This window comes from Archocentrus centrarchus, chromosome 5, assembly GCF_007364275.1.
Source record: "Archocentrus centrarchus isolate MPI-CPG fArcCen1 chromosome 5, fArcCen1, whole genome shotgun sequence".
In the NCBI taxonomy this organism is placed as follows: Eukaryota; Metazoa; Chordata; class Actinopteri; order Cichliformes; family Cichlidae; genus Archocentrus; species Archocentrus centrarchus.
The window spans coordinates 10,235,873-10,256,492 of record NC_044350.1 but is presented as its reverse complement, the minus strand read 5'-3'; the positions used below and the strand labels follow the sequence as shown (position 1 = coordinate 10,256,492).

Genomic DNA, 20,620 nt, shown 5'->3' with positions numbered 1-20,620 from the left:
TTTTACTAGCTGAGAAAAAAAAAACAGCAAAAGTGTGAATTATTTGGTGAAAATCATCTTTATGACTTTAACCTGTGCACGTAAAGAAAACAATGACTTTTTTCTGCATGCAGCAGGGCAGCTTAGAAACACAGTGGCTTAAAATGTTCATTTAGTGTAAGACATACGCAGCAGGTAACAGTAAAGCCTTATTGGGCTACAATAATCCTCTGTTCCTGAAGAAGTCCCATCCAGGGGCACCCTGTTCTGTTCAACAGCCAGTCTTCTGCACTCGTTCACCCTAATGCGATTATGGAGCTAATTTCCTGCCTTTACTTTCCTCGCCATTTCACACATTACACTAATGTGTAATGTGGAGAGTGGCATTCATTGCACTCTCCACAAATCTTACTTTGGGTTGTCCCAATATATAGAAAACCTGCAACACTCATTTAAATATGACATGAAACTATGTTCAGAAGTTTGTGTGCAAGTGTGCAACAAATGCATGCACACAATAAAATCAACACACACGCACAAACACACAAGTAGGCCTCAATGGAATGGTACCCAACAGGCTAAGTTAGAGCCCTAGCACAGGTACACGCACACATTTAAGATACGCAAGGGACATAAAAGCTTATAAACTGACCTTGCTGGAATGGAACCCACATGCATTTAATGGATTAGCACGCATAGTATTTGCCAGCTCTATGGGAATTATGCAGTGCATGACTTTACACTAAGAGCTGAAAACTGTCTTTCTCACAAACAGTCAAGCTGAGGTGAAACACGCATCTTTCCAGCAGCTCATTGCTCCAGAAATGTATGATCAGAAATGGAAAAATACAATCAAAACAAACAACTGCTGGCAATCTTACCGAGGTAGTTGTCATCCTCTGGTTTCCCTGAGTAACTGTGTTGACGCACATCTATGTTTGTAGCACCACTTGGTATTCTTACCACTTCGTTATAGCCTGCAAATAAATGTGCAGTGCATTAGTACACCCAGCTCTGTAACTACACTAGCAAGTGAGCCCATCTACCAGTGCTTTTCTTTTGAGGTATCAGAATGTGTAAGCAATATAACAACTGCCACCACAGCTATTGTCATTTATATGTACTGAATGGAGACTGATGGAGTAATAAAAGAGGTTGTTACTCACCGTAGCGTACAATGTTGAAGGTGCCTGCTACAGTTTTGCAGGAAGAGTTATCACCTCCACACACGCCACACTTGTCCCTCCTGGCTTTAGAGTTCAGTACATGATCACAGCCCGCTTGCTGCTCAGTAGAGGAAGTAGGAAATATACAATAAGGAAATGAAAACGGAACAATTTTCATTCCATGCAAATGCCTGCTTTTATTCCTTAAGGAAATACAAATCATGAAAGAAAGAATCAAACCCACTGACACAGTGTATAACTGCTATTACTACAAATGACCATGAACCATGCAGCTGCATGCGTTTAAATGAATAGCATTAGGAAGCTCACCCTGCACAGGCCCTGGACACAGATGTCGTTGGTATCGGGTCCACATGGCGTGCCATCAATGACCCTGTCCCTGAGCTGATAGTAGGCTGTGCTGCCTGCAACCCTGCAGAACAGCTTACATCTGTCCTTCATCAGAACTGACAGAGGAGACAGAATAAAGATAATTATTTAATGCAAGGCTTATATTATGCCTGTTACTCATTAACATTCATCAGCTAACAAAGTACAAAACAAGTATGATGATGCCACTGTGATTAAACAAAGGGTTCTCACTTCCGCTGTATTTGGGCACCCAGCGAACATTTGGAGGTAGACCGTTGATGTTAAAGTGCCTGCCGTCAAAAGCAGCACATTGTTCCTCCCTGAAGTCCTTCTTCTGTTTGGAGCAGGGCTCAGAGTTGCAGGAGCGAAACTTCATCCGGCGACCAACACAATAAGTTCCTCCATTTCTGGGCCTGAGAGTGAAAATGTGGGGAAAAAAAATACTCAGTTTTTCACTTGTGTTAAGCATCTTTTCCCACAGTGTGCTTATCAGTTTATCTAATTTACCTCTCTGTCTTCAGCCTGTTTTCTGCCACCACACACCTATAGTTAGTTTTGGCTCTATTTTTTTCTATCTGTCCATTAAGCCAAAATAAAAAGCAGTATTCAAGGAAACTGATTGATCTCCATATTTACTAGGAAACAATGCTGTAAGATATGTCATCAGATAGCCTGTTTTGATGAGCATTAGCTATGGAAAGAATTCCCTTAAGGAGGTTTGATCTATGGAACATTGACTTTGGAGACAAGGTCTACTAGGCATGCATGACTACAAAGGAACAGACTGCTCACACGGGTCGGTTGCATTCGCGCATGGCAATCTTTATGCCTCCACCGCATGTCCGCGAACAGGTGCCAAAAGGACTCCAAACTCCCCATGCTCCCTCCACAGGTGTGGCATCGTGCTCTTTGGCTATACATAACCCATGTTTGCAGTGCTGAAAGAGAACAGTGAGGGGGAAAGTAAAGGACAGGTGAGTGAAGTGAAGATAACAAGAAGAAGGTAAAAGATATAGGTAAAAGATAGAAAATGAAACATTAAGACACAGTGAGGAACAGAAAGAGTGAAAATTAAAAAAATCACATCTATGGAAATGGCAACACATCCATCTGCTCTTCTGTGCTTTGATGCTAATCTGGGAGAAATTAGGAACTGGAAAAAAAAACAAACACATTTCACGACTGTCTGGCTGGAGAGAGGACAAGAAAATGTCACTCATGCAGTCAATAAATATATCTCAGCTCCAAACAGGAGGATAATTTTAAGCTGCTCGACAAACAGACTTCATTTTTAGTGATTAGTGTGGTTCACGCTGGCACGACAAGGGATGTGAGTCTGGCATAAGAACCAAAAGGTTTCAGCATGTGCGTGTATCTGCTGGTCTTGGGACTTCAGGAGCTCAGCTGGTCCATGATGCTTTCATGTGCTCTCAGTCTTAGTGACAGGAAGCAGGAAGTCAGTGAGAAAGTTCTAATTACAAGCTAAGACGGTTGCCAAGAAAATAATCATCATTCGCAGCTTTTCACCACCTATTTATTTGCCAGCCATGTTTAATTACAAGAGTTTACCCGTGTCAAAGGCAAGTTCATTTTTGGCAAGTGCTGGGAAAGTCTTTTTGTTTTGTCATTTTGCCCAACAAATTGTAATGCCTGCAAAAGATTATGTTCACGAGTCATTGCACAGTAGTAAAAAGATTTAAAAGGCAGTAAATTAAAAAAGGTCAAAGTGGTGAGGGCTATAAAGAACTAGGTTTAAAGGTACGATATGCAACAGCATCAGTTTAAAACTAACAGAATGCCAATTATTTAATTAAAGACATCTATTTATTGTGTTGCAGAGACATGCTAGCCAGCTAATGTCATTGTGTAATCTCACGTGACACCTCAAGGTAGTGATAGTCAACTATGTTGATGGGCAGGTTTTCACAGAATGAAACAGTAAATGGGAGCGCGAGGGTTTGCGTTTAGACTCTTTGCTTCACTCGTGTTTCCATGCACACAGCTTACACTCAAAAAAATGCATCTCACTATTGATGGTTTTAAAGAATTCTCTTTAGCTGGATTTGCTTAACAAATAAGTGTTTCTTTTTTTAAGTTTACTCGAGTCATTTGTGTTATTTAAAATATTCTTTAGATTTACTTAAAAGTTATGTCAAGTACCTTCGTTAAGTAACTGCATTTTACTCTAAAATGTTGAACTGACTCAATTAAAAGCCATTGAGTTAATCCTCAAAAACAGTATTTCACTGAAATAATACAAATGACTCAAATCAACTTAAAAAAAAGCAGTAAATTAGGATAAAGAGGATTCTCACTGGAATTTTATTGAGTCAGTTCAACAATTTAGACTAAAACGCAGTCAGTTTATTTTTTTTGTTGTTTTGAGTGTACGATGTCGCCTTCCCCAGTCACCAACACCAGGCAGTGCTATACCCTGGAGGCTGTTTCTGCGGCAGGTGCCGATTGTGTTGCTTTTCTAGCACTGAACTGTTTTGGGATAGTAGACTTGAACACTGGTTGCTCTGATAGCCATGTAGTATGAAAATTAAAGAACCGTTAACCTAACTGAAATGACTAAGCTTCTCGTTTAATTAAAATCAGTTCAAGTGTCTTCTCTTATTGCCCCTGACAATTTTTTTAATGAATTAAATTTATTTTTCCTTTATTTTTTAGGCACTAATGCCTTTATAAACAACACATCTCTATAGGCAGCTGCCTCCATGTAACGTACCTTTCCAGGTGAGCAGTCAGTGCCATCTGCCCACGGCATGTGGTGGGTCCTGCACCCCCGCTGGGCACCCTCTGGGCTTGTGCACCATAGTCTTCGGCACTGAGTCTGAACACACACACACATGCGCATACATTAAATGTCAATGCTGAGATTTAAAACAAAACAGAAGAAAAGCACAGACAATAAGAACAAGCTAGGGTTCATAACTGTCATGTTATGAATATACAGCATTAATATACAGCAAGGACTCCAATTTAGCACACTCTATCAAACAGCATGCCCCCATACGCTAAATTTGCTGCATCAGCCATCACACTTGCCTGGTGATTCTAAGCCTGTATGACCTTTCAGACTGGGTGGAAACATTGGGCCAAAAAAAAATAAAAAATTATATTGTCTTCATATTGTGAAGACATTTCTGTATTATTAATGTAAATATTCAGAAAGGATAGTTGAATGTGACCTCCTCATATTTAGGTTTTGTTATGTAATTTAGGGCTTATCATGCTGGACAGATATTATGTATTCACTGAACAAGAGTTTGTCTTAAACACACATTAAAACTGGTTTTTCTTTGCTTGTGTGTCAGAAAGGACTGTTAACATGTTAGATAAAGGGGGTGAGTCAGCTGAGAACCTTTGCAGCACTTAATCATAACTCCCTCAGCTTCCCTCTGAGACCCCCATGTGCAACATGACAGTTCAGATTTGCACACTGACTCCACTTACCATATAAGGGCACACCTGCGTTCCCGGCCCAAATATCAATTCACACTGTTTATTGACATTGTATATCCGCCCAGGCAGCTGCTGCGAGAGAGTGTACGGTCTAGAAACGGGTTCGTCAAGCAAGCACTCACCATATCCTGTGCTATTAAGAAATAAATATAAAATGACTTAAAGAAAAAAGAGAAAAACAAGAGAAACAAACAGACAGAAAACACACTCAGTACAGCTGGAGTGGTTATTTTCTGCACATATACATCTTGAAAGACTTCTTACGTTCAACTAGCTATGTGTAGTAAGTGGTGGGGATCTCAGGAACTCAAGGATGCATCTACTATGCATCTACTATGAGGTATGGAAATAAATATTATCCATTAACTCCTACAGTAGGAGCTCTCTGGCCTTTCTCAGAGTGCAGGAGAGACGAGACTAGAGGGTGCAACAGAATTTGTGCTGTGGCTACAACTGCATAGACTGCATTGTGTGTGTGTGTGTGTTTGGAAATCTGTACAGTTTTTAAAGAATATATGGCAAGAGTTTAGGTCATTTTTGCTAAGTTTTAATACATTCTACAACTTCTATTCCCCATGCATGTTTGGAACAATGATGAAGAAATACAGTGTGACATACTCAAGGAACTCTGTGATGTACTTCCTGCTACACTTGGACCACATCCAAGGGTTTGTGTTGTAATTAAGTGTGGGAGCCATCACATGTTGCTGAATCTTAACTCCATCCTCCTTACACTTGTTACTGTCATCGTGAGGCATATTGAACCTAGCAGAAAAGAGAACAAACATGTTCAGGTATCATAAAATGATGTTAAGAAGAGAAGCTTGGAGTTCTGAGTTTTCCTTTTTTTTTTAATCCTTTTTCAAATAACTCCAATAATTGCACTTCCATAGCTCTGCAAAACTATTGCCTTCACATCACAGTAAAAATGTATTTTACTGTCATCGTAGCCTGGTTGTTGCTTTTTGCCAGGACTTTAAAGTTTTGATATGTTTAATGTTTTAAAGCGTTTCTTCTTTTTTTTTTTGACTGTGTTTCATTTCTTCAGCCACATGTTTTAAATCTAAACCGCAATTCTATATTTCCACTGTAACTGTCTTTTTGGCTTTGGGAAACTCATTCAAGGTTGCTATACAAAATAATGCATAGCATTTGTATTGCCTGCCCGTGGGGAGGCTGGATCAAAACCAGCAAGATATTAAATTATATGAAAGCTGAGAAGAGAATAAGAGAAGCATTCAAGCTCCTGCAGGGTAAACAAATGTGATCCAAGTCGATGGTGGACAGGTACAGCATCACGCTGCTTGTTGCTAAGCTGTCCACTTGACAGGTACCATACAACACTGAGCTTTGTCGCTAATCAGTCATCGAGTACATTGTCCCAGCCTGATGCGGATAAACGTGGAACCCAGTAATCCCACTGTTGTTTAGTGGCAAAAAAGAGCATTTGTTTGCGGTGAGGACTGTTAAGGTCTGTAACGGTCTCCACAGCAGAAGGCGTACTCAGGACTTTGGACAGTGGAGAGTTTGCTGAAGGGCAAAGGAAACCAAGAAGCGATTTAAATTCAATTCTGAGAATCCAGGTTACAAACTGTTTTTCCTCTCAAAATGAAAGGCAGGGATACATTTTAGGAGGTGGGATAAGAAGACACACAAAAGTATGATAAAATATTGAGAGAAAAAAATGCATGTGTGCTCTTTTATCCAGATATGCAACATTTCTGGTATCAGCTGGTAAAGCACGTATAAAGCATTCCAAAGCTCTGCTAATGTGTAACTGAAGACAAAACTCAGTATTTATGACTTGAGAAAAGAAAAGAAAAAAAAATCAGTAGACGCTTGCTGGACTTACACATGTCCAAGTTCATGGGCAATGGTGAATGCAGTACTGAGTCCATTGTCCTCGCTGATGCTGCAGCTCCTATAGGGATCACACACTGTCCCCAACTCTGCAAGTCCTGAGTAACAAGAAGCTCAATTCAGTTTTCCTATTTACTTAATGAACATTTCTACTATACTTATTGCCTTTGTATCAGTCTGTTAAAAAATAAATCTGCACTTACCTAAGGTGTCACACTTATCCCTCGCTCTACAGATGTCCTGCCTGTGGTGAATATAAAGATCATTGATCACGGTCATTGTTAGTCTGCATTTGTCAGGATCACATTTGAGCCTTTGACCAATTGCTCTCTTTTTTCATATGTGCTTTGTGGAATATTTGGATTTTAAAAAGACTTAAAATCCCATTTAAAGGGAAAACTAAAATCTCTATAATTCCTCCTGCACCTGGTGATTAGGATGGCAGTGTCGTGATGGGAGTGGTGGTTATCATCCAAGACGTTCTGGCTCTGCTGCCAGATGCAGAAGTTCTTTAAAGTGGTCTGTGCATTAAATGAAATGACTGGACCATCCTGAGAAGCATACAGAAAGGACTAATAAATGACAGGAACATGCACCATGCTCTGGTGTTGAAAAAAATTCAGTATTCTTACCAGCTCATTGTTTATTATAACTAACTTTACAATCACAATGTTAATCAGGTTGCCAATGCTGGGGTCCTTGTATATGGAAGACACCTGGAAAAAAACAAAAAAACAAAAACTGACCGCAAACATCAAAATAAAGACAAAATGAATGTTTAAATTAAGTTGAGCCAGCTTGAATGTGACACCTTATATTTAGTGATAACGGTGCTATGGGCCTGCTTTCTTGTAGTTTCAAGCAAGTGCCGGTAAATTTGGTTGATTGAGGATCAGCGTGATAACAGCCTGAGCTCCTGTAGAGAAGTCAGGCTTTGCCAAGACCAGAATATAGGTCATCTCTGCCTCCCCCTGAGGACTGTTGGCCCGAGGCGCAGGCGGAAACTGGTGTTTGAAGTCGCCAAGAGTATGCGGCCTATGTGACATACCTGAGCCTATTTTTTTAACATTCATCAAAGCTGTCAGACTCTCCCTCAAGCTCCCCTTTCTTCCCCCTAACCGTTTGAAAAAGCTGTTTGCCCCTGCCCTAGGGTGCCCTTTTACCTCCCTCAGCTCCCCTCCAAGGGCCGACTGACTTGCAGCACAAACAGCAAAGTGGAACATGTGTATACATTTAGTGCATCGGTGTGAGCAAAGATGCTCTACTCTGTCCATGTGTGTGCATGAATAGCGGCATATTCACACCCTCCATTTCTCACCAAATAAACATACAGAGCAGAACTTACTATAGACATTAATGTGAGTATGTAGTGCTGTAGGTTGCTGCCGTGATGCTCCACCATTTTGCTATCGGCCACCAGCATAACTTCAACAAAGCGCGGGTAGGAGAGGAAGCGCTTTGATCTCCTGTGAGGTCCTGAGTCACCGCTGCTATCATTTGACGGTCTAGCGCTAGCACTGCCACGCTGTGATCTGAGCAAAGCATTGCTGGCCAGGCCTGCACTCAATGACTCCAGGTCACCGAATATACCAGTGCTGACTGCAGGGACCGCTTTGGCCACAGTGGTGACCCCAGCTGCTGGCCTTCTCTTCACCTTGTGCCTCTTATGTCTGTGTTTGTGTCCTAGAAAGAGAAGCCAGAAGAAATTGAGCAAATGTAAATATACGAGGAGGCTGGCCTGAGAAGACAAATAAGAGGCTCAAATAAGACAAGGAGTAAATCATTCTTTGCCAAAAAGATGTGTTTGCCATTAAGCTGAAGTGTTTAACTTTTAAATGATGGAGACGCATGAGGTGAGTTGCCTGTCTGGAAGTGAATATTGTTAACATAAGACACTGGCTTGTTCATTTTCTTTTTTTTTTTTATTGTTCCGAAAAGAGTGGGCTGACAAATGAACACTGCCTGAAGTTCCCTTTTTCTCTCTCCCTCCACTTTCAGAAGAGGGAGGAAAAGAGGGCAAAGAGTTCAGGCAAGGTAAACCTGGAACCCAGCCACAAAAAGAATACACAAGTGGCTGTGCACACATCAAAGGAGGACAATCCAACAACTGGGCAGCTTTCTTTTTTTTTTAACACTGAGGAGATTTTATGTCTTTAGACAAAAACTGCTGAGTCTTTTTTTTCCCCCAGATCATCCTTACTGGCACATTAACAATGCATCACCATTTATGTGTGATGATTAATGAATGGTGGCAAAAGAACATTTTGCTCTACTTGAATATCCATAAGACAGAAAAAGAATTCATGTATCTTTTTTTTATATTTAACTGAAAGTATTTTTTTAAAATCATCTTAAAAGTCTTCCCCTGTGTTCAGAAGAACATCTTTCTTTAAAAAATGAAGTATACTGGATTAGCTTGTAACAGCTTCTTTTTACTATATCCCATTGGATGAACTAAAGGCTACCTCTGGATAACCTTCATGCAAAAAATGGTTCTAAAGCATTCCAGTACCTAATGCAGCAAACTTGCATTTCCTAAATATACAGCAGATATTTAGTGGTATTTGTCAGCACATCCAATGTTTTAAAATGTAAACAAATACAAACTTAGAGTCATGTTGCAGCCCACAATGCAATTCACTCTATCCATGTAACCTTATAATTCCTGTTTCTTATTAAAATCAGGTAACTACAATTAAAGGTCACACCTCCCAACACCCCTTCAGCAAACTAATTTTTATGGTCGAGCTCAATGCTGGTGAAATGCAGCACTCAAAGAAATTTGAAACCGTTTGGCATTTTTTACACTAAATGACTAAATATTAAAATCAAATTTAGTCCTTGCTCATTTTCTCAGCCCCCCCCCCCCCCCTTTTTTTTTTACTGATTTTGATCAAGTCAAAAGAACATTGTTTGTTTTCATGTGCGTGTTGAGTCTCCATTCTCAGTTCAAAAAAAGAATGGTCCACAGATTCAATAGCACTTTGTGCAAGTTTCAATGAATCTTGTCCAAAATAGCTTTTAGTCTCATTTATGTTACTTCAGCCTAGGAAAAAACACATAAACAATCACTTAAATAGAGTGAGAGCAAACATCTTCAGGACAATCTGCAGCACATAAAAGATAAATGATTTCCATATTTATTGCTTTTTGTTTTGATTGTTTTACTGTTTCAAGTTGGCATCACTTTGCTATGTAAAAATTTACACTACATCTTCATGGAAGTAGGTCTACCAACTTTCTTATCAAAGGAGCAGAGGAAGTACAAGAGTCAACAGGAAGCTCAGTCAGTAAACTGAGATGGGATGATAAGAGGGTGAGCTTCCAAATGATTCTTCTTGTGTGAGAGTTGGAAAACTTCCTCATCACTGTGCTGCAGCTGTGGGCACTGCGCTGTGCAGGCTATGACACGATATCTGACCCAGGATAGTTTCATTCTATTCTTTTTATCTTGGCATTACATCTCTGACTGTAGCCTATTTATGCCAGAATATGTTTAATTATTATTTCATTCATAAATAGAACTGAACCAATTGATTGGTCAAAAATATTGTAATATTTAATCAATTACACTTTCAGATTTTAAGATTTCATGGAGGTTTTTACACTGCCATTTCCTTTTGGGTGGGTGCAGAGTGGGATGGGGACTGCCTCCAAAGCAATCTGCTTGTTAAGTCTGATGTCATTAGCCATTTCTGGGTCCAAACACATCAAAATCAAACCAACAGTGAAGCACCACTGAGAGGTACACACAGTCCATATTCTTCCAGCTCCAATAAAATAATCAGTGTGGTTGTTCTCCCAGGTCTTACAGTAAAGTTTAACATCCAGGCTTTCATAAAAAAAAAAAAAAAAAAAAAAAAAAAAAAAAAAAAAAGAGGATTTAAATGGTTTAGTGAAGTTAGAAATTAGCGGGAAGTTAGCTTGCGAGTTTCCGACTAAAGACGATGCACCCTGTTCTGATTTAAGTATCTCTAGAAAATGAAAACTTGCAGCTCATGAGCTCACCTACATCTGTCTATCACTGTGGATTAAATAGCAGTGACATTTGGAGGGCTAGTGAAGTTGGACTAGCTGACATATAATGAGGTGCGCAGTGGCTAGCAACACAGCGATGGTCAGGCTAATATAAACACATTAGCACAGGGAAGATGAAAGATGATGGTTAAATTTTTCCTCAGTATAAGTGAATGTTGAGGATCCTAAATAGACAGAGACAAATACCCTCATATGGCTGTAAAAAGACACCAAAAACAGATCAAACGTCAGCTAAGAAAGGCTCAGAGATCCCATCCGGAACACAAGGTTAGTCATTAACATGTTCCTGTATGGTTTGGATTACTCGTTATGAAAAAGGTGTGATCCTAAGCTTAACACTGAAATCTTAGTCAGCCTGAGAGAGATTCTTTTGCGAAGCGTTCGGATATTTCGTGTGAGCCCATGTCACCAAACTTGTGACTTGTGGATTTCAGAATCAGTACTCCCATACGAATGTGTTTTGGTGTCATTTACACCCGTGCAAGTGTCTCTCCTTCTCCTCTGCTCGCTGTTTCACAACGTGTATGTGTTTGTGTTTGTGTGTGTATGTGTGCATGTGCGCCATCATGTGCACAACCCCCTGCCCAGAGAAGGAGCAGAGCATTACTCAAACTGACAACTAGTTGCATTGCTCTCTAAGTGCCATAAAAGCTTCCCAGCTAGTATTCATTTGCCAATACAGCTCCAACTCCCAGACGAGCACAGGAGGGCAGATTTTCACCCATCTTTGCAGTCAGAGAGGATGTAGACCTCTTGACTCCACAAAAACAGTATGGTTATAGAAAAAAAGAAAACCAAGAAAAAAAAAAAAATAACCAAACTAAACTGGAAAAAAGAGAAGGTGGCAGGGAGAGGGGGCACCTCCTCCTAATTCAAAAGTTGTGTTTGTATTAACCAGATAAGCAGCATATCATCCTACAGGACCATGGTACAATTACTGTAATAGCTCAGTAAGCTCACTTACTATTGTATAATTGGTTCCTGTTACAGCTGATAGTGGAGACTTTAGAGGAGGGTGATTACATCTGTGCAAACCAATTTAAAGGTCCTGTGTACATACAGACACACATATGGCAAACTGTCTAATCACACTGTCCCATGTCCCACTAAAGCACCTAGATGTGTATTAACCAATCAAATACACACTGTTTTTAGACACCGGCAGGTCCATCCTCAGCAGCAGAAGTATGCTGTTTTGATAGAAAGTGGTCACTGTGTAAGGGTTTACTAAAGCAGACATTTAGGTCAGCTGACTGGTCAGAAAGAGCACCTCAGTGGCAAGGTCTGGATCTGGTTTTACGTACAGAGCTGTGCAGTGTGTGCTTTTATTTGCAAATGTATCAACAAAGGTTTGTGTTGCCAATGTGTGTTTATATTTGTAAAGGACCTATCTGTCTTAATGGCATACATGCATACTCATCATATAATGTACCATACCTGAAGTGTCACAAGCTGATGTCTCCTCAGTTGTCTGTTTCTTGGGTGCACTTTTCCTGTACACAATATGAGGTTTTGTGTGTTCCTCTTCATAGTGTTCTCCTTGATAGCTGTGAAGGGGCTCCACAAAATATTCCCCTTCTGGAGACCTGAAAGTGCCAAGCTGGGGAATGGAAAAGACACACAGCAGTTAGTCTACATCTGTCTATGTTCTGCTATATAGTGCTTATAAAACCAAGCAGTTTATACCTCACGAATCTTTTAGTATTAAGGACAGTGCAGGTCACATACCACACTAATGCACTGCAGTTTGTACTTTATGTAAGAATGTAAAAATAAGCAAAGCAAAGACAGAACAGCTTTCAATGGTTAAAAAACTGAATTTGCATGCATGTTATAATGGAGGAAAAGGTCTAATAGTGAGACCTGTGATGTCTATCAGGAAAACACTAAAAGACTGTATGTACTTGGCAAGTGTGCTAAAAGCACTGTATGTGTTTAACATGGCACGTTTAGCATGAGTGGTAAACTTGGAGGTCTACGATGTTCCAGATAAGGTTTATGTCATGTCCTGGGCCGGTGGCCCAGTGTTTTATGTTTTCTTGGTATGGTTTCCGTTTTCTCAGGTTGTTTTATCTGTTAGAGTTGCCCTCAGTTATTTCTAGTCCCTCGTGTCTCTCTGTATTCTGTCAGGTTTGCGTCTCTGTTCCCTTGTCATACTTCCTGTTTTATTTTGATATTCATCCAGCCCGTCTGTTGTATTCAGTTTTGCTTCCCTCTGGTCTCGTCTTAGTTATCAGTGTCACCTGTGTTCCCACCTGTTTCCTCTTCCCTCATCAGCCCTTCTGTGTATTTAAGTCCTGCGTTTTCTATGCCTGTTGTCGCGTCGTTGATGTTGTGTGCCCGTGTGTTCCTGTGCTCCCTGTGGTTCCCCTTCGTCTCCCTTCTGAACGGTTTTTGTATTGTTTTTCCCTACATTAATAAACGCCTTTAGTTATGCCCATCTCCGGAGTCCTGCATGTTTGTCCTTCCTCGTCCGTTTCCTCCCCGGTCATGACAGAACGACGCGACCATACTAAAGACCTGGCTAGCTCCGGCTACTTCAACGGCACTCGTCTGGCGCTGGGGGGCCCAGCATTTCAGAACAGTGCCCGTCAGCGTCCTTCATCTGCGGCTCCGCTCACTGGCTTCCCCCTTCCACTGCAGTCGCGGCGGCCACGGAGGAGGGGGAGTTCCCGGCAGCATCGGTGGGGGGCCCCCCCAGACCCGAGCGGTATAACGCCGCGGATATTGTCACCGCGTCATGCGCAAACTACCGTCTCTGACCCCGCTGCTTTTCCCCTCCCTGAGGTGGCAAAGCAGACCATCATTCGGTGGGTGGACTCGTTGGTCTTTGAGCTGCTGTCTGACCCATGCGAGATTGAGCAGAAAGCTATCACAGCCAAACTGCAAGGGCTAGTGTGTGACCATCCTTGGCTGCTGGACTCTCTGCATGGGCTCGTGAAAGACTTTGTCATCACCACCCTTCATCCACAGCCAGCGCCACAGACCTCAGCTGTAGCGCCAGCTCCTCCTCAGTCGCAGTGTTCCCAGTCAGCTGTAGCTCCAGCTCCTCCTCAGTCGCAGTGTTCCCAGTCAGCTGTAGCTCCAGCTCCTCCTCAGTCGCAGTCTCAGACCCCTCAGTTAGCTCCAGCTCCTCCTCAGTCGCAATCTCAGACCCCACAGTTAGCTCCAGCTCCCTCTGCTCACCCTGCTCCCGCTCCCTTGGCTCCAGCTCCCCCTGCAACCGTACCTGTTCCGCGGGTGGGGGCAGCCGCGGACGGGCTGACCTCTGCACCCGTACCTGTTCCGCGGGTGGGGGCAGCCGCGGACGGGCTGACCTCTGCACCCGTACCTGTTCCGCGGGTGGGGGCAGCCGCGGACGGGCTGACCTCTGCACCCGTACCTGTTCCGCGGGTGGGGGCAGCCGCGGACGGGCTGACCTCTGCACCCGTACCTGTTCCGCGGGTGGGGGCAGCCACGGACGGGCTGACCTCTGCACCCGTACCTGTTCCGCGGGTGGGGGCAGCCACGGACGGGCTGACCTCTGCACCCGTACCTGTTCCGCGGGTGGGGGCAGCCACGGACGGGCTGACCTCTGCACCCGTACCTGTTCCGCGGGTGGGGGCAACCAGGTCCAAGCCTTCGCATCGGTTTTCAGCGTTAGCAGCAGCAGCAGGGTCTCCCTCAGCCTCAGCTCTCCCTAGCTCTCAGTCAGTTTCCACGCAGTCAGCTCTCCCTAGCTCTCAGTCAGTTTCCACGCAGTCAGCTCTCCCTAGCTCTCAGTCAGTTTCCACGCAGTCAGCTCTCCCTAGCTCTCAGTCAGTTTCCACGCAGTCAGCTCTCCCTAGCTCTCAGTCAGTTTCCACGCAGTCGGCTCTCTCTAGCTCTCAGTCAGTCTCCACGCAGTCGGCTCTCCCTCAGTCTGCTCCCACGCAGCCAGCAGCTCTCCCTCGCCCTCAGTCAGCTCTAGCTCCAGTCGCTCTCCCTCGCCCTCAGTCAGCTCTAGCTCCAGTCGCTCTTCCTCGACCTCAGTCAGCTCTAGCTCCAGTCGCTCTTCCTCGACCTCAGTCAGCTCTAGCTCCAGTCGCTCTTCCTCGACCTCAGTCAGCTCTAGCTCCAGTCGCTCTCCCTCGCCCTCAGTCAGCTCTAGCTCCAGTCGCTCTTCCTTGGTCCCCAGTGTCAGCAGTTTCAGTGCCCTCTCAGTCAGTTCCCTCAGCTCCTGCCCTCTCTAGCTCGCAGCCTGCTCCCACGCAGTCTGCCCTCTCTAGCTCGCAGTCTGCTCTTTCCGTCTCCCGGCCTGCTTCCACGCAGCCAGTCGTCTCCCGGCCTGCTTCCACGCAGCCAGTCGTCTCCCGGCCTGCTTCCACGCAGCCAGTCGTCTCCCGGCCTGCTTCCACGCAGCCAGTCGTCTCCCGGCCTGCTTCCACGCAGCCAGTCGTCTCCCGGCCTGCTTCCACGCAGCCAGTCGTCTCCCGGCCTGCTTCCACGCAGCCAGTCGTCTCCCGGCCTGCTTCCACGCAGCCAGTCGTCTCCCGGCCTGCTTCCACGCAGCCAGTCGTCTCCCGGCCTGCTTCCACGCAGCCAGTCGTCTCCCGGCCTGCTTCCACGCAGCCAGTCGTCTCCCGGCCTGCTTCCACGCAGCCAGTCGTCTCCCGGCCTGCTTCCACGCAGCCAGTCGTCTCCCGGCCTGCTTCCACGCAGCCAGTCGTCTCCCGGCCTGCTTCCACGCACTCAGCTTCCCCAGGGTCAGCTCCCACGCACTCAGCTTCCCCAGGGTCAGCTCCCACGCACTCAGCTTCCCCAGGGTCAGCTCCCACGCACTCAGCTTCCCCAGGGTCAGCTCCCACGCACTCAGCTTCCCCAGGGTCAGCTCCCACGCACTCAGCTTCCCCAGGGTCAGCTCCCACGCACTCAGCTTCCCCAGGGTCAGCTCCCACGCACTCAGCTTCCCCAGGGTCAGCTCCCACGCACTCAGCTTCCCCAGGGTCAGCTCCCACGCACTCAGCTTCCCCAGGGTCAGCTCCCACGCACTCAGCTTCCCCAGGGTCAGCTCCCACGCACTCAGCTTCCCAGGGTCAGCTCCCACGCACTCAGCTTCCCCAGGGTCAGCTCCCACGCACTCAGCTTCCCCAGGGTCAGCTCCCACGCACTCAGCTTCCCCAGGGTCAGCTCCCACGCACTCAGCTTCCCCAGGGTCAGCTCCCACGCACTCAGCTTCTTTGTCTCAGCCCCGGTCTCTCCCGTCGACTGCTGTTGAGTCTCTGGCCTCTGAGTCAGAGTCCCAGTTAACTCCCATGTCGCCATCATCCTCACCATCAGACTCACCCGCACTATGCCTTGCAAAGCAGCCCCAGCCTGCGCATCCTGTGTTCGAGCATCCGGAGAGTCCTGCTCAGTCCGCGCCGCCAGAGTCCTCAGAGGGTTCCGCTCAGTCCGAGCCGATGGGGGTCTCCGCTCAGTCCGAGCGCTCCGCGCCAGAGGGTCCCGCTCAGTCCGAGCCGATGGGGGTCTCCGCTCAGTCCGAGCGCTCCGCGCCAGAGGGTCCCGCTCAGTCCGAGCCGATGGGGGTCTCCGCTCAGTCCGAGCCGATGGGGGTCTCCGCTCAGTCCGAGCGCTCCGCGCCAGAGGGTCCCGCTCAGTCCGAGCCGATGGGGGTCTCCGCTCAGTCCGAGCGCTCCGCGCCAGAGGGTCCCGCTCAGTCCGAGCCGATGGGGGTCTCCGCTCAGTCCGAGCCAGGGGGTCCCGCTCAGTCCGAGCCGATGGGGGTCTCCGCTCAGTCCGAGCGCTCCGCGCCAGAGGGTCCCGCTCAGTCCGAGCCGATGGGGGTCTCCGCTCAGTCCGAGCCAGGGGGTCCCGCTCAGTCCGAGCACTCCGAGCCAGGGGGTCCCGCTCAGTCCGAGCGCTCCACGTCACCCGAGGGTTCCCCACCAGAGCCCGGGGTCGCCCTTCTCCGCCGCCGCATGCCCCGCGGTCGGCCTCCAGTGTCTGCTCCCCGTCGCCGCCGCCGCATGCCCCGCGGTCGGCCTCCAGTGACTCTTCCTCGTCGCCGCCGCCGCCGCCGCCGCCGCCGGGAGCGCGGTCGGCCTCCAGTGACTCTTCCTCGTCGCCGCCGCCGCCGCCGGGAGCGCGGTCGGCCTCCAGTGACTCTTCCTCGTCGCCGCCGCCGCTGGGAGCGCGGTCGGCCTCCAGTGACTCTTCCTCGTCGCCGCCGCCGCTGGGAGCGCGGTCGGCCTCCAGTGACTCTTCCTCGTCGCCGCCGCCGCTGGGTGCGCGGTCGGCCTCCAGTGACTCTTCCTCGTCGCCGCCGCCGCTGGGAGCGCGGTCGGCCTCCAGTGACTCCTCCTCGTCGTCGCCGCCGCCGCTGGGAGCGCGGTTGGCCTCCCTCGTTGGGATTTTGCTTTGTGGCCCCTTGGCCTCTGCGGCCTCCTGAACTATGTTTTCTGTTTTGGGCCTTCCCCTGAACTCTTCTGACCTGTTTTTGGATTCCTGTGTTTTGTTTTGGTTTTCCCATGGACTCCCCTGCACTTTGTACTGTTTTTGGCCTGCCTTGTTGTTTTTTGTTTTGTCCCCTGTGTTTTGGTTTTGTCCCTGGGCCTTCTTCCTTGTTGCTCCCTGCCTGGTTTTTGTTTTTTTGTTTCGGGCCCTCCTTCCTGGTCCCCCGCCTCCCGCCCTGGTCTGGGTTTGTTTTCTTGTTTTGGCCGTCAGGAGCCGGCCTTTGAGGGGGGGGTACTGTCATGTCCTGGGCCGGTGGCCCAGTGTTTTATGTTTTCTTGGTATGGTTTCCGTTTTCTCAGGTTGTTTTATCTGTTAGAGTTGCCCTCAGTTATTTCTAGTCCCTCGTGTCTCTCTGTATTCTGTCAGGTTTGCGTCTCTGTTCCCTTGTCATACTTCCTGTTTTATTTTGATATTCATCCAGCCCGTCTGTTGTATTCAGTTTTGCTTCCCTCTGGTCTCGTCTTAGTTATCAGTGTCACCTGTGTTCCCACCTGTTTCCTCTTCCCTCATCAGCCCTTCTGTGTATTTAAGTCCTGCGTTTTCTATGCCTGTTGTCGCGTCGTTGATGTTGTGTGCCCGTGTGTTCCTGTGCTCCCTGTGGTTCCCCTTCGTCTCCCTTCTGAACGGTTTTTGTATTGTTTTTCCCTACATTAATAAACGCCTTTAGTTATGCCCATCTCCGGAGTCCTGCATGTTTGTCCTTCCTCGTCCGTTTCCTCCCCGGTCATGACAGTTTATGCACAGCTTAAGCACACGTGTGGAGAACCATCATGGAAGCTGAGAAAGTTTGGTAAAATCTATGCTTGGCACAGGTTTATAATCCCAGATAATCAATGGCAAAAAAAATTATTAGAAAAAATAAATGATTTGGCTGTGTGTACAAATATTTGATGCTTTTTTTCCTGCTTACATTTCCTTAGATACTTGTTTTTCTATTACTATGCAAGGGCCTGCACTTTGATTGACCTGGGGAGCTGGCAAAACAAAAGAGAATCTCACTACAATAAGTTATTTAGAATGTACAGGACCAAACTTCAATGAAAAGCAGCACTGCCTGTTTTACAATGGAGGCTTTGGATAAATAATAATATATGCTCGATAAATGTCAGCTCAACTCCCCAAAGCTCCCTGCAGAGCAGAGGATTCAAAGCATTTTATGTTTGATTTGTCATTTGGGGAAAAAAGAGCAGACCCATTACTCTTATCTGTCACCACGCTGTGGTTCTTACGGATAAACTCACTGAGTGTACTTTTGCTCCCGCTTTAGGAAGCCTGGGAGCTGGACCAACTCCTCATGACGTCAGTACCACCCGTACTCCCGCTGAACTCGCGTGCGTAAAGACGTCACCGACTACCGGTGGACCAGAAAGAGAACACGAATGTGGAGTATTCATTAAATTTGAGTGCAGGCATCCGATTTGGGCTCCTTGCAAGACACAACAGAGGTTCTCTGTTACTCATCAGTTATTTAGTTTCTGGATGCACCCCACAAGACGAACCTGCAACATTCTTGAACAATTCTCAAAGTTATTATTATTATTTTTTTTTTTTGCTGTTGAAGCAGCTACAGCTTCACTGAAATGTCTCCAAAAACATGTATGCTACTTTTTATGCCCTGCAAGGTCGATGTGCCATTGTGCATAGTTGCTATATGTTTAATTGGCTGCATTTTTGACACTAAAAGTAAGTTGCGCGCTAAAAGACCGAAATTTTTTAAAGTTAGCAGTGAGACAGCTTAAGTCTGTTATAAGGACGTAAACACCCATGGTGCAAAAGGAAAGCAATCATTAAAATCATCACGCGCACGACGCGTATTAACTCACCAGTCCGGAGCACAGACTGATGACTGCGGCGTGCTCTGCATGTGCGTTTACATGTCCTTTGTAAAAGCAGTGCCTTAACTCCGTGTCCTCCTCCTCCTCCTCCTCTCCCTCCTCATCTGCTGCAAAATCCGTTACGTTATCTCCTCGGGCTACTCCAAGTATTGTCACAGTGTAGAGAGGTGCTATGAATCCCGAATCCAGCGTCAGGTTGAGGTGATAGTTTTGCCCGAAAGCAGATATCCTGTAGTGGATATTTGGCGAGGCCCAGTGATCCGTGGTATTGCCGGTGCCCTCATCCAAACTTCGCCTTTTCCTCTTGAAGTGCACACTGGTTGGAAACTTGTCACCGGCTTCATTCACTCGCACCGGTGTTACAATCTCATAAGCGCCGATCTCCTCTTTGACTGTGAAATAAAGGCAGAAGCATATCAGTGCAGTTATAATTGCTCAGAAAAAGAGTCCGGTTACTTATAAAACAATGGGTGACGGTGTTTTGAGGGTTATTAATCTATCAAAGTTTTCTTTCTTGAAAAATCTGTTGCTTTACAATAATGGCAGAAAATGGTAGTCAGTGAACTTCGGGCATCTAAACGCTCCAAGTCATTCGCTTGACTGATTTCAAAACTCATTCATTCTCTGCCTCCAGTGTTAGAAAAGAGTTGCATGAGAGGAAAAGAAAATTGCGGGGGGTTGTCGCAACAAAATACTTTACCTGTGCTTGAATTCAAAAGCAATCTCCCCGTTGATGCGACTACATTCAAGAAATCAGGGAATAGTAGGAACCCCAAGCCCCAGAAGAGCACATGCATGATTGTCCACGTTCAGAGGAGAGAGGCAGCCTGTATTCCCTTAGTTGTACTGTATTCCTGCGGTAACTCCGGGCTTTCCGCCTCCGGTCCGCCTGCCACATCCAATTTTATTATCCTTGACTCTTGAGTTGATGGTCTCTGGCCGATGAAGTACACTGCTGGGACGTGAGCGCGTCGCGGATTCCCTGACAAACATGCATACTGCAGAGAGGAGTGGGCTGCTCCAACAGTCAACTGCGATGAGCTCCGCTTGCCCGTGAACCAGCTCTCTCCCCGGCTAGGGGCGGGATCAGTCTAATATAATATTATTAGTTGGGTTGTTTGAATCTACATCCCCTATGCTCTGCACAGCTGCCCAACTTATTTTATATAATATGTAGATAATGCACGTGTGATCCAGCTGTAAGTTTGCATTGTGACACAAAGTGACATCCATACTTTTATTGTCGAGTTAATCACGTTTCAGAGGGGTGGACAGATGCACAGCAGATCAGTGACTATGGGAGTGAGGTGGGGCCCATATAGGAAATGCCTGCCCTGGGGGCAAATGAGATAATCTTGGCTGTATACTTAGAAGTTCACTGGATCACAGAGTGACAAAATTCAAACTGGCAACCAGTGTGGCCATATA

At 46.2% G+C, this 20,620-nt stretch overlaps 1 protein-coding gene across 1 annotated transcript in view; it reads right to left on the bottom strand.

The window, feature by feature from the left end:
* adamts9 (ADAM metallopeptidase with thrombospondin type 1 motif, 9) overlaps positions 1-20,062 on the bottom strand; it is a 47,499-nt gene extending 27,437 nt beyond the window's left edge. Inside the window, exons 1-16 of the mRNA XM_030729584.1 lie at positions 19,893-20,062; positions 19,181-19,584; positions 12,321-12,483; positions 8,191-8,528; positions 7,478-7,561; positions 7,272-7,396; positions 7,049-7,089; positions 6,838-6,943; positions 5,604-5,750; positions 4,977-5,118; positions 4,249-4,353; positions 2,310-2,455; positions 1,749-1,930; positions 1,476-1,612; positions 1,146-1,263; positions 861-956 (exon numbers count right to left, since the gene is read on the bottom strand). Of these exons, the coding sequence (XP_030585444.1) occupies positions 861-956; positions 1,146-1,263; positions 1,476-1,612; positions 1,749-1,930; positions 2,310-2,455; positions 4,249-4,353; positions 4,977-5,118; positions 5,604-5,750; positions 6,838-6,943; positions 7,049-7,089; positions 7,272-7,396; positions 7,478-7,561; positions 8,191-8,528; positions 12,321-12,483; positions 19,181-19,584; positions 19,893-19,989 (2,431 nt within the window). The 5' untranslated portion in view covers positions 19,990-20,062. The remainder of the gene's footprint in view (positions 1-860; positions 957-1,145; positions 1,264-1,475; positions 1,613-1,748; positions 1,931-2,309; positions 2,456-4,248; positions 4,354-4,976; positions 5,119-5,603; positions 5,751-6,837; positions 6,944-7,048; positions 7,090-7,271; positions 7,397-7,477; positions 7,562-8,190; positions 8,529-12,320; positions 12,484-19,180; positions 19,585-19,892) is intronic.
* Positions 20,063-20,620: the final 558 nt, after the last annotated feature.